Raw genomic sequence first — 11,942 nt, forward strand, 5'->3', positions numbered from 1 at the left:
ACTTTCAAGGCAAGGACAAACTTGGATATCTAATGCAAGAAAGATAACTTTGAAATGAATATGCTTTATTCTGATCAGTAACAGGGCTGAGTGGGTCAGAGTGCCACACTCTTTTAAGACTGAAAATATTGTAAAAATATGAAAAATAAAAGAGGACTTAGTTGTGGTCTACCCATGGCACTAGGCTTGCTGATGTCACTTCTACTGTGTCATCTGACTTACAGTTGTTTCACTTCCTGTGCCAATCTAAAAAGGTTTGGGTAACAGGGTTGAACGCATGTTGAGTGACACACCTTCTGTGCAAAATTACTGTTATTTAAAATATGTTTATGATTTAACAAATTGATTTTACCATTACAAGAGACATATATCAATATAATAATACCAACAAAAGTAAATAAAATCCCTATTTTAAATGTTATATTTGATGCAAGTTGGTCACCAAGAAGCGGGGACAAGAGAAAAATGCCATTTTAGGGGATGTTCGAGAGCTATTTGATCATTTAAATAATATTTTGAAACCACTTTTTCTACAACTTGATATACATTTTGTCTCAAGACAAGTATGTTTAACACAACAAGTGCATGTTTTAGCATTTTGGGCATGGATGGAATGACCCATACATGTAAAGATACTTAATAATGATATCAATAGCGGGGTTCTGTCCTATGGGGTGAGAAACAACGATGTCAAGGATGAAGAGGACATTTTGAGATCACGTAGTTACTGTATGTTGAGAGAAAAGTGGAAATGTTGAGAATAAAGCTACTCACGCTCCTATTGGCTAGTGCTCCAACACATTGTACGTGATAGGCTAAGGGGCGGGACATCTCTAAGCGGTTGACCAATCACAACAGAGCCGGCCAGCTAACCAATCAGAGCAGACTGGGCTCTGGTTTCAGACAGAGGGTGAAAAGAGGTGCTGCAGCACATGAAAGCATGGAGACATGTCCCAGTAGAGACAGAACAGACCAATGTGAACTGGAAATGAGCAGAATAGGGCTCTTTTTAAGCACAACTGTTATACAGCTAATTCTGGAGACATTCGCTTAGTTTATGATTTCACAATAACGTTTTGACCAAAGTACAGCAAAGTTTAAATTGAATATTTAGCAACATTTAGGCAACAGCGAGGGTTGATAATATTTCTGAATATGTTCAGTGTGTGTTAACAATAAAACAGTGTATCTGCTGCTCTACGTATATGTGATGCATTCACGTGCCTATTTGTGTGTTTTTGCATTTCTATTTCTGTGTGTGTGTGTGTGTGTGTGTGTGTGTGTGTGTGTGTGTGTGTGTGTGTGTGTGTGTGTGTGTGTGTGTGTGTGTGTGTGTGTGTGTGTGTGTGTGTGTGTGTGTGTGTGTGTGTAAACAGTCAGCAGTGAGAATGTGTGAGAGCAGCAGCGTGACAGCTTCCTGTGAGCTGACAACAGGAGATTCTCACTTCTCTTGCTGAACTCTGAAGGAGAACACACTCATACATGGTGAGTAACACACCGTCTCATCTTCACACACACACACACACACACACACACACACACACACACACACACACACACACACACACACACACACACACACACACACACACACACACACACACACACACACACACACACACACACACGCACTGAGCCCAGGTGAAAGCTTATTGATTGATACATGTTTTTAAAGAAAGTCAGGGCGAGAGGACAGGTTCCTCTGAACTGCACACATTTGGGCTGACTTTGAATTTTCTTTTACTCTAATATTGTAAAATACATAATTTCGATATGTATTTGAACATTGCTAAATACAATGTTCAAATGTTTACTTAAACTTCTATTGATTTTTATAAATAGTATTCTATCTTTTACTCCACGTTTTTACTTTAACTTCCTTTGTTCATATACACACGTTTGAATTCTTTTATTTTAAGCTTTTATCGCAAACATTCACTTCAATTATATAAATATATTTTTGTAATTGTATTTCATGTTATCCTTTTATTGCACAGTTGTATTTGTACATATTGTCGTTACCTTTAGTGCACATACAATGCCATTACTTTTTCTTTGTTAACCCTTTCAGCTTTTTAACCATGGAGGCCACCGCCAGGTTCGACTATGAAACTAAGGCTTCAGATGAACTCAGCTTTATGAAGGGAGAGCAGTTGAATGTAAGACACACACACACACACACACACACACACACACACACACACACACACACACACACACACACACACTTAGTTTGGTCTCCTTCTTTGAGTTGTTTCCGTTTTTTAACGTATGAATATCTCTCCGTGTCAAAAGCATTCAAATTGTGCACATCTGAAATGATGCTCGCATTGTTTTCATGTAAATCTTCTACCTCTACCTGTGCGGACATTCTTTCACGCAGCGTGTGAACTGCAGTGTTTGCATGAGCGTGTCACTGCAGCACTTTCTAATGGCAGGTTATGTAAATGTGTTGTGAAAAGCAGAAACATACAAATGGATTTCCTATTTCCCGTGAGAGTCACTGAACCGTCTCGTCTGCTGGGCATCAGGCAGGGTACAAGAGAAACACACATATCAAAGTACATAGCTAATATTGTGACGCAGCAAGGTAGGGATGTGGTGATTAGGGGGATATAGAAAGGAAAGGATGAAGGGATATACAAAGGAAAGGAAGAAGGGATATTGAAAGGAAAGGATGAAGGGATATAGAAAGGAAAGGATGAAGGGATATAGAAAGGAAAGGAAGAAGGGATATTGAAAGGAAAGGATGAAGGGATATAGAAAGGAAAGGATGAAGGGATATACAAAGGAAAGGATGAAGGGATATACAAAGGAAAGGATGAAGGGATATTGAAAGGAAAGGATAAAGGGATATAGAAAGGAAAGGATGAAGGGATATTGAAAGGAAAGGATGAAGAGATATTGAAAGGAAAGGATGAAGGGATATAGAAAGGAAAGGATGAAGGGATATACAAAGGAAAGGATGAAGGGATATTGAAAGGAAAGGATGAAGGGATATAGAAAGGAAAGGATGAAGGGATATAGAAAGGAAAGGAAGAAGGGATATTGAAAGGAAAGGATGAAGGGATATAGAAAGGAAAGGATGAAGGGATATACAAAGGAAAGGATGAAGGGATATTGAAAGGAAAAGATGAAGGGATATAGAAAGGAAAGGATGAAGAGATATAGAAAGGAAAGGATGAAGGGATATAGAAAGGAAAGGATGAAGGGATATTGAAAGGAAAGGATGAAGGGATATAGAAAGGAAAGGATGAAGGGATATACAAAGGAAAGGATGAAGGGATATACAAAGGAAAGGATGAAGGGATATACAAAGGAAAGGATGAAGGGATATACAAAGGAAAGGATGAAGGGATATTGAAAGGAAAGGATGAAGGGAGATAGAAAAGGAAAGGAGGAAGAGATATAGAAAGGAAAGGATGAAGGGATATAGAAAGGAAAGGATGAAGGGATATAGAAAGGCAAGGATGAAGGGATATAGAAAGGAAAGGATGAAGGGATATAGAAAGGAAAGGATGAAGGGATATACAAAGGAAAGGATGAAGGGATGTAGAAAAGAAAGGATGAAGGGATATAGAAAGGAAAGGGTGAAGGGATATAGAAAGGAAAGGATGAAGGGATATAGAAAGGAAAGGGTGAAGGGATATAGAAAGGAAAGGATGAAGGGAGAAAGGAAATGATGAAGGGAGAAAGGAAAGGATGAAGGGATATAGAAAGGAAAGGGTGAAGGGATATAGAAAGGAAAGGATGAAGGGATATAGAAAGGAAAGGGTGAAGGGATATAGAAAGGAAAGGATGAAGGGAGAAAGGAAATGATGAAGGGAGAAAGGAAAGGATGAAGGGATATAGAAAGGAAAGGGTGAAGGGATGAAAGTGGATGGAGGTAGGAAGTGATAAAGGGTCAAAGGGACTTAAGGAGGGAGGGATGAAGAGATAGGAAGGGAGCGAGCATATAGGAATAAAAGGATGTGGGTTAGGAGGCATTGATGGATAAAGGGAAGGATGAGGTAAGGGAGGAAGGGGTCTGGAAAGGAAGGGATGAATGAATGTAGGGAAGTAGGGATGAATGGATTAAGAGAAGGATGGATGAAGGGTCAAAGGGATATTGGGAAGGAGGGATGGATGAAGGAAAGGATGGATTTAGGGAGGGATGAATGGATGTATGGTGAAAGAGATCAAGGAAGTGAGGGAGGGAGCTATGAAAGGATGTAGGAATGAAGGGAAGAAAGGATTAATTTTCGAAGTGATGAAGGGAGGAAAGAAGCGATGAAGGAATAACATAGTAATTGTGGTATTTACGGTATTCTAGGAAATCCTTGATAAAGAAAAGCATTCAGATATTAGATAGTGTGTAATACACCAGAGCAAGTTCAGGGTTAGTGGACACAAACTGACCTGAGGTGGTTAGTTTAGCTTCTTGCGGAAACCCCCTTTAATTTATTATGTAACAACAAAACATAAGAACAAACCACAAGGCCTCCAACAGTCCTTTCACACACTACAGACACGCAATGTGAGCTACGAGTATATATACATATAAATAAATATGTTGACGTTTCATTTATAGAACTTAACACCACGTTATGAACCATGCTGTGTGGTACCTCTATGTGACTTCATTTGATGGTAATGTGTCTCCAACGTGTGTCAGATCGTGCAGACCTCTGGGAACTGGTTCAAAGCCGAACTCAACGGGTGTCTGGGCTCCGTGGCCAAAAACTACCTCAACATCCACCTGCCCAGGTAAAGCCAAGGAGAAGAGGAAGGAGTCCTTTACAAAGGGATGCAGAAATACTTTGTGTACTTTTAACTAAAACAGACGAGAGGTTAAAGTCATGTTAAAAGTCAAAGTCAACTTGATTGTCAATCTTTCAGTTTGTGTGTACAGACAGAGAGATCGAAATACCGTTTCCCACCATCCCCAACACAAAAATACAATATGTATACAGATATGTATATCCTATACGCAACTAACAGACACATTTATACATATGCACACATTAAGACGTAAATAAAAGCACAACAATCAATATGCAAAATAACAGTCACTTCAATATCTTTATATTCACAAGAGAGGAAACATTTTTTAGATAGAGGACAACTGAGATACGAGGTTCACGCTTTAATATAAATACATGTACAAAAGACAGACAGATAATAGATACTCAACCAAATTCATTATACCTTATTTAAATGTTTCCTAAACTGTACTCATTTTGTCTGGCTCTCACACACACACACACACACACACACACACACACACACACACACAAACACACACACACACACACACACACACACACTCTGGTTTGTCTGCAGAGGTCAGAGGTGAGAAGTAGTGGAGTAGAAATACTTTGTTACTGTACTTAAGTACATTGTTCTGGTATCAGTACTTTACTCCACTACTTATCTTTCTGACAACTCTTAACTTTTACTTCTTACATGTTGAACCCAAATACCTGTACTTTCTACTTCTTACATGTTGAACTCAAATACCTGTACTTTCTACTTCTTACATGTTGAACCCAAATACCTGTACTTTCTACTTCTTACATGTTGAACCCAAATACCTGTACTTTCTACTTCTTACATGTTGAACTCAAATACCTGTACTTTCTACTTCTTACATGTTGAACTCAAATACCTGTACTTTCTACTTCTTACATGTTGAACTCAAATACCTGTACTTTCTACTTCTTACATGTTGAACTCAAATACCTGTACTTTCTACTTCTTACATGTTGAACACAAATACCTGTACTTTCTACTTCTTACATCTTGAACACAAATACCTGTACTTTCTACTTCTTACATGTTGAACCCAAATACCTGTACTTTCTACTTCTTACATGTTGAACACAAATACCTGTACTTTCTACTTCTTACATGTTGAACTCAAATACCTGTACTTTCTACTTCTTACATGTTGAACACAAATACCTGTACTTTCTACTTCTTACATCTTGAACACAAATACCTGTACTTTCTACTTCTTACATGTTCAACTCAAATACCTGTACTTTCTACTTCTTACATGTTGAACTCAAATACCTGTACTTTCTACTTCTTACATTTTGAACCCAAATACCTGTACTTTCTACTTCTTACATGTTGAACTCAAATACCTGTACTTTCTACTTCTTACATGTTGAACTCAAATACCTGTACTTTCTACTTCTTACATGTTGAACTCAAATACCTGTACTTTCTACTTCTTACATGTTGAACTCAAATACCTGTACTTTCTACTTCTTACATGTTCAACTCAAATACCTGTACTTTCTACTTCTTACATGTTGAACTCAAATACCTGTACTTTCTACTTCTTACATTTTGAACCCAAATACCTGTACTTTCTACTTCTTACATGTTGAACTCAAATACCTGTACTTTCTACTTCTTACATGTTGAACTCAAATACCTGTACTTTCTACTTCTTACATGTTGAACCCAAATACCTGTACTTTCTACTTCTTACATGTTGAACCCAAATACCTGTACTTTCTACTTCTTACATGTTGAACCCAAATACCTGTACTTTCAACTTCTTACATGTTGAACACAAATACCTGTACTTTCAACTTCTTACATGTTGAACACAAATACCTGTACTTTCTACTTCTTACATGTTGAACACAAATACCTGTACTTTCTACTTCTTACATGTTGAACACAAATACCTGTACTTTCTACTTCTTACATGTTGAACTCAAATACCTGTACTTTCTACTTCTTACATGTTGAACACAAATACCTGTACTTTCTACTTCTTACATGTTGAATCCAAATACCTGTACTTTCTACTTCTTACATGTTGAACCCAAATACCTGTACTTTCTACTTCTTACATGTTGAACACAAATACCTGTACTTTCTACTTCTTACATGTTGAATCCAAATACCTGTACTTTCTACTTCTTACATGTTGAACCCAAATACCTGTACTTTCTACTTCTTACATGTTGAACTCAAATACCTGTACTTTCTACTTCATACATGTTGAACACAAATACCTGTACTTTCTACTTCTTACATGTTGAACTCAAATACCTGTACTTTCTACTTCTTACATGTTGAACCCAAATACCTGTACTTTCTACTTCTTACATGTTGAACACAAATACCGGTACTTTCTACTTCTTACATGTTGAACACAAATACCTGTACTTTCAACTTCTTACATGTTGAACACAAATACCTGTACTTTCTACTTCTTACATGTTGAACACAAATACCTGTACTTTCTACTTCTTACATGTTGAACTCAAATACCTGTACTTTCTACTTCTTACATGTTGAACTCAAATACCTGTACTTTCTACTTCTTACATGTTGAACTCAAATACCTGTACTTTCTACTTCTTACATGTTGAACCCAAATACCTGTACTTTCTACTTCTTACATGTTGAACACAAATACCGGTACTTTCTACTTCTTACATGTTGAACACAAATACATGTACTTTCTACTTCTTACATGTTGAACACAAATACCGGTACTTTCTACTTCTTACATGTTGAACACAAATACCTGTACTTTCTACTTCTTACATGTTGAACTCAAATACTTGTACTTTCTACTTCTCTCATTTCCCAAACAGCTGGTTCCTTTAGTCTGAATGTGTGTTTGATGCGTGATCATTATTCTTTAGAGTCATTGCGTGCCTATTGATTTGAACACGATCCGTGTATCCATCATTTCCTGGTCTTCTCTAAAGAAGAGGGACCAATGGAAACGTTGTCATGTTGCCGTTGTTCAGCATGGAAACATTCATTAGCTAACAATGACATTATTGTTCTATTAATATAAAGGGATGTCAGGTACTCTTTAAAGCAGCTGCTAGTTATGGGTACTTTTTACTGAAGTGCATTTCAAAGCCTCTTTACTTTCACTTGAGTAAAGAAGTTTAGTCAGTACTTCTACTTTCACCAGAGTATTTTTAACCATGAGTATCTGTACTTCTACTTGAGTAAAGGATGTACTTCTCGCCTCTCTAGCTGGTACCAGGAGGACTGTAGTCGAGCTGAGGCAGAGGAGCAGCTGATGAAGAAACCTGTCGGGGCCTTCGTGATCCGGGGGAGCCGAAAGACAGAGCATGGAGACTTCTCCATCTCCGTCAGGTGCTTCATATTCATATATAGAGCCGGCTGAAACATGGTGACTGTTAACAATGAGAAAATCTGTGAGTGTAGTGACTGCTCACAGCCGAAGACAAGGTTTTACGGTTCTGGTTAACGCAGATTATGTTAGCCATGTTCCATCCCTGAGAAGGAGACACATATCCTGTTAGAGTCGAAAATATCTTTAAAAAGTCAGAAACTTTCCCCAATACTTTGACTACTACTCCTGGTTGTGAACTTTCTCTCGTAATATAGACTTTTCCATTTAATTTTCATGACTTTTTTATCCTAATTTCGACTTTTCTATTTCATAATGATGTCTTTATATTTTATAATAATAACTGTTTAATCTCATGATTATGACTGTCATCTCATATGTTTGACTTTTTATCTCATCATTTACAAAGTTAATTCATAAATATGAATTTGATAATTATTATATCTTAATTATGAATTTTTATCCCATAGTTACAAGTTTTTCTTTAAATTCCATTTAAATTCTCGTAATTTAAAAAAGAAAATAAATGGTATAATGTTTTACGACTGCAAAAAACGTTTTCTAAATAAAACACTTTTTGGAGAAAATGTTTTTAAATATATATATTGTGCTGCTATGACAGGAAAAAAGCATTGCAAAGACTTGTAATAGTAGTATTTGATTCTGTGTGTCCTGCCCTGTAGATTAGAGGCAGCTGTGCAGCACTTTAAGGTCCTGCGGGACAGCAGGGGGCAGTACTACCTCTGGTCCGAGCGATTCCCCTCCCTCAACCAGCTGGTGGAGTATTACCAACACACATCCATCTCCAAGCAGACCAAGGTGTTCCTGCTGGAGACCGGAACCCAGGTAGGAACAGATAGAGCAGAAGTACAGATACTCGTGTTTTAAAATACTCTGGTGAAAGTAGAAGTACTGACTAAACTTCTTTACTCAAGTCAAAGTAAAGAACTTTGAAATGTACTTCAGTCAAAAGTACCCATAACTAGCAGCTGTTTTAAAGAGTACCTGACCTCCCTTTATATTAATAGAACAATAATGTCATTGTTAGCTAATGAATGTTTCCATGCTGAACAACGGCAACATGACAACGTTTCCATTGGTCCCTCTTCTTTAGAGAAGAGCAGGAAATGATGGATACACGGATCGTGTTCAAATCAATAGGCACGCAATGACTCTAAAGAATAATGATCATGCATCAAACACACATTCAGACTAAAGGAACCAGCTGTTTGGAAAATGAGAGAAGTAGAAAGTACAGGTATTTGAGTTCAACATGTAAGAAGTAGAAAGTACAGATATTTGAGTTCAACATGTAAGAAGTAGAAAGTAAAGGTATTTGGGTTCAACATGTAAGAAGTAGAAAGTACAGATATTTGAGTTCAACATGTAAGAAGTAGAAAGTAAAGGTATTTGGGTTCAACATGTAAGAAGTAGAAAGTACAGGTATTTGGGTTCAACATGTAAGAAGTAGAAAGTAAAGGTATTTGGGTTCAACATGTAAGAAGTAGAAAGTACAGGTATTTGTGTTCAACATGTAAGAAGTAGAAAGTACAGGTATTTGTGTTCAACATGTAAGAAGTAGAAAGTACAGGTATTTGAGTTCAACATGTGAGAAGTAGAAAGTACAGGTATTTGTGTTCAACATGTGAGAAGTAGAAAGTACAGGTATTTGGGTTCAACATGTGAGAAGTAGAAAGTACAGGTATTTGTGTTCAACATGTGAGAAGTAGAAAGTACAGGTATTTGTGTTCAACATGTGAGAAGTAGAAAGTACAGGTATTTGTGTTCAACATGTAAGAAGTAGAAAGTACAGGTATTTGTGTTCAACATGTAAGAAGTAGAAAGTACAGGTATTTGTGTTCAACATTTGAGAAGTAGAAAGTACAGGTATTTGTGTTCAACATGTAAGAAGTAGAAAGTACAGGTATTTGTGTTCAACATGTAAGAAGTAGAAAGTACAGGTATTTGTGTTCAACATGTAAGAAGTAGAAAGTACAGGTATTTGTGTTCAACATGTAAGAAGTAGAAAGTACAGGTATTTGTGTTCAACATGTAAGAAGTAGAAAGTACAGGTATTTGTGTTCAACATGTGAGAAGTAGAAAGTACAGGTATTTGTGTTCAACATGTGAGAAGTAGAAAGTACAGGTATTTGTGTTCAACATGTAAGAAGTAGAAAGTACAGGTATTTGTGTTCAACATGTAAGAAGTAGAAAGTACAGGTATTTGTGTTCAACATGTAAGAAGTAGAAAGTACAGGTATTTGTGTTCAACATGTAAGAAGTAGAAAGTACAGGTATTTGTGTTCAACATGTAAGAAGTAGAAAGTACAGGTATTTGTGTTCAACATGTAAGAAGTAGAAAGTACAGGTATTTGTGTTCAACATGTAAGAAGTAGAAAGTACAGGTATTTGTGTTCAACATGTGAGAAGTAGAAAGTACAGGTATTTGTGTTCAACATGTGAGAAGTAGAAAGTACAGGTATTTGTGTTCAACATGTGAGAAGTAGAAAGTACAGGTATTAGTGTTCAACATGTGAGAAGTCAAAGTAAAAAGTTGTCAGAAAAATAAGTAGTGGAGTAAAGTACTAATACCAGAGAAATATACTTAAGCACAGGAACGCAGTATTTGTACTTCCCACCTCTGATGGTCACCTTCGAATGAAAACTAACAATATATAATATATATACTTATTGTTATGTACTAAGGAGGGATTTGAACAGAAACTTCCTTTAGTATTGAAACAGAGTCGTAGCAATTGATTTCAAATTAGGATTGTGATTCAATAATTGAAATGATATATACAGAAGGGGATTATGTGTGCAACATCTATGTGAGTTTAGTCAGGATTTTTAGATTAAAGTCAGATTTGCATTATTTTATACACAAATATATAAAGACAGTAAACAGAAGTACTAAATGAAATCCATATAAAGTAGTGTATTTTATTGTTTTTGTCTCAACAGCAACGAAGGGGCTCAGAAGATGTTCTTCCTTCCCAGCGTCCTCTGCCACCTCCTCCCTCCTCCGACTGCCCACCTGCATCTGCACCCGTGGCACCACGACAGGTGTGTGTGTGTGGTGTGTGTGTGTGTGTGTGTGTGTGGTGTGTGTGTGTGTGTGTGTGTGTGTGTGTGTGTGTGTGTGTGTGTGTGTGTGTGTGTGTGTGTGTGTGTGTGTACATGGCAGCATAATGAATTTGAACTGCTGTACCTCGGTATCAGTTTATTCAGAATTCTGCCAGTTGTTGCCTAACTTTTTCAGGGATTATGGAGTTGAGGACATTCAGGAATTAAACACAGTCATACAGAGGAGACTGGTGAATTGCTTAAGGCCACCTGGGCAGTAGCCAGGAGGTGAACCGGTGACTCTCCAGTTCCAAAGTCCATGTAATGCCCATAAGAGAAGTTGATCGTGGTTGCAGCTGTAATATTGTACCTGAATGACTTTGAGTGTGTGTGTGTGTGTGTGTGTGTGTGTGTGCGCGCGTGCGTGCGTGTGTGCGTGTGTGTGTGTGTGTGTGTGTGTGTGTGTGTGTGTGTGTGTGTGTGTGTGTGTGTGTGTGTGTGTGTGTGTGTGTGTGTGTGTGTGTGTGTGTGTGTGTGTGTGTGTGTGTGTGTGTGTGTGTGTGTGTGTGTGTGTGTGTGTGTGTGTGTGCAGGTCAGAGCTCTGTACACTTTCGAGGCAGAGGAGCCGGACGAGTTGGAGTTTAACACCGGAGACGTGATCTCGGTGCTGGAGAGCTCCGACCCGACCTGGTGGAGAGGAGCTCTGAGGGGGAAGAGTGGCCTGTTCCCCTCCAACCACACCACCCCCCTCTGA

General features: G+C 37.8%; 1 protein-coding gene across 2 annotated transcripts; it reads left to right on the plus strand.

The window, feature by feature from the left end:
- The first annotated feature begins 1,382 nt into the window (after positions 1-1,382).
- Positions 1,383-11,942, plus strand: LOC117560710 (GRB2-related adaptor protein 2-like). Of its 2 annotated transcripts, none has more exons than XM_034237650.1 (7): positions 1,383-1,485; positions 2,072-2,159; positions 4,655-4,746; positions 8,002-8,124; positions 8,806-8,968; positions 11,087-11,188; positions 11,781-11,942. In XM_034237650.1, exons 2-7 carry the CDS (start codon positions 2,082-2,084, stop codon positions 11,940-11,942), a joined length of 720 nt encoding a protein of 239 aa, XP_034093541.1. In that variant the 5' UTR covers positions 1,383-1,485; positions 2,072-2,081. The 2 variants fall into 2 exon arrangements, with proteins under 2 accessions (XP_034093541.1, XP_034093542.1); XM_034237651.1 differs by lacking the exon at positions 11,781-11,942 and adding an exon at positions 11,310-11,566.

Source organism: Gymnodraco acuticeps, unplaced genomic scaffold, assembly GCF_902827175.1.
Source record: "Gymnodraco acuticeps unplaced genomic scaffold, fGymAcu1.1, whole genome shotgun sequence".
Taxonomy (NCBI): domain Eukaryota; kingdom Metazoa; phylum Chordata; class Actinopteri; order Perciformes; family Bathydraconidae; genus Gymnodraco; species Gymnodraco acuticeps.

Excerpts from the sequence above, each read along its gene's own strand:
- LOC117560710 (XM_034237650.1), top strand. The coding sequence starts at position 2,082 with ATGGAGGCCACCGCCAGGTTCGACTATGAAACTAAGGCTTCAGATGAA. Across the intron at positions 2,160-4,654 it reads TGAAGGGAGAGCAGTTGAAT|ATCGTGCAGACCTCTGGGAA; the intron begins GTAAGACACACA and ends AACGTGTGTCAG. Across the intron at positions 11,189-11,780 it reads CACCCGTGGCACCACGACAG|GTCAGAGCTCTGTACACTTT; the intron begins GTGTGTGTGTGT and ends GTGTGTGTGCAG.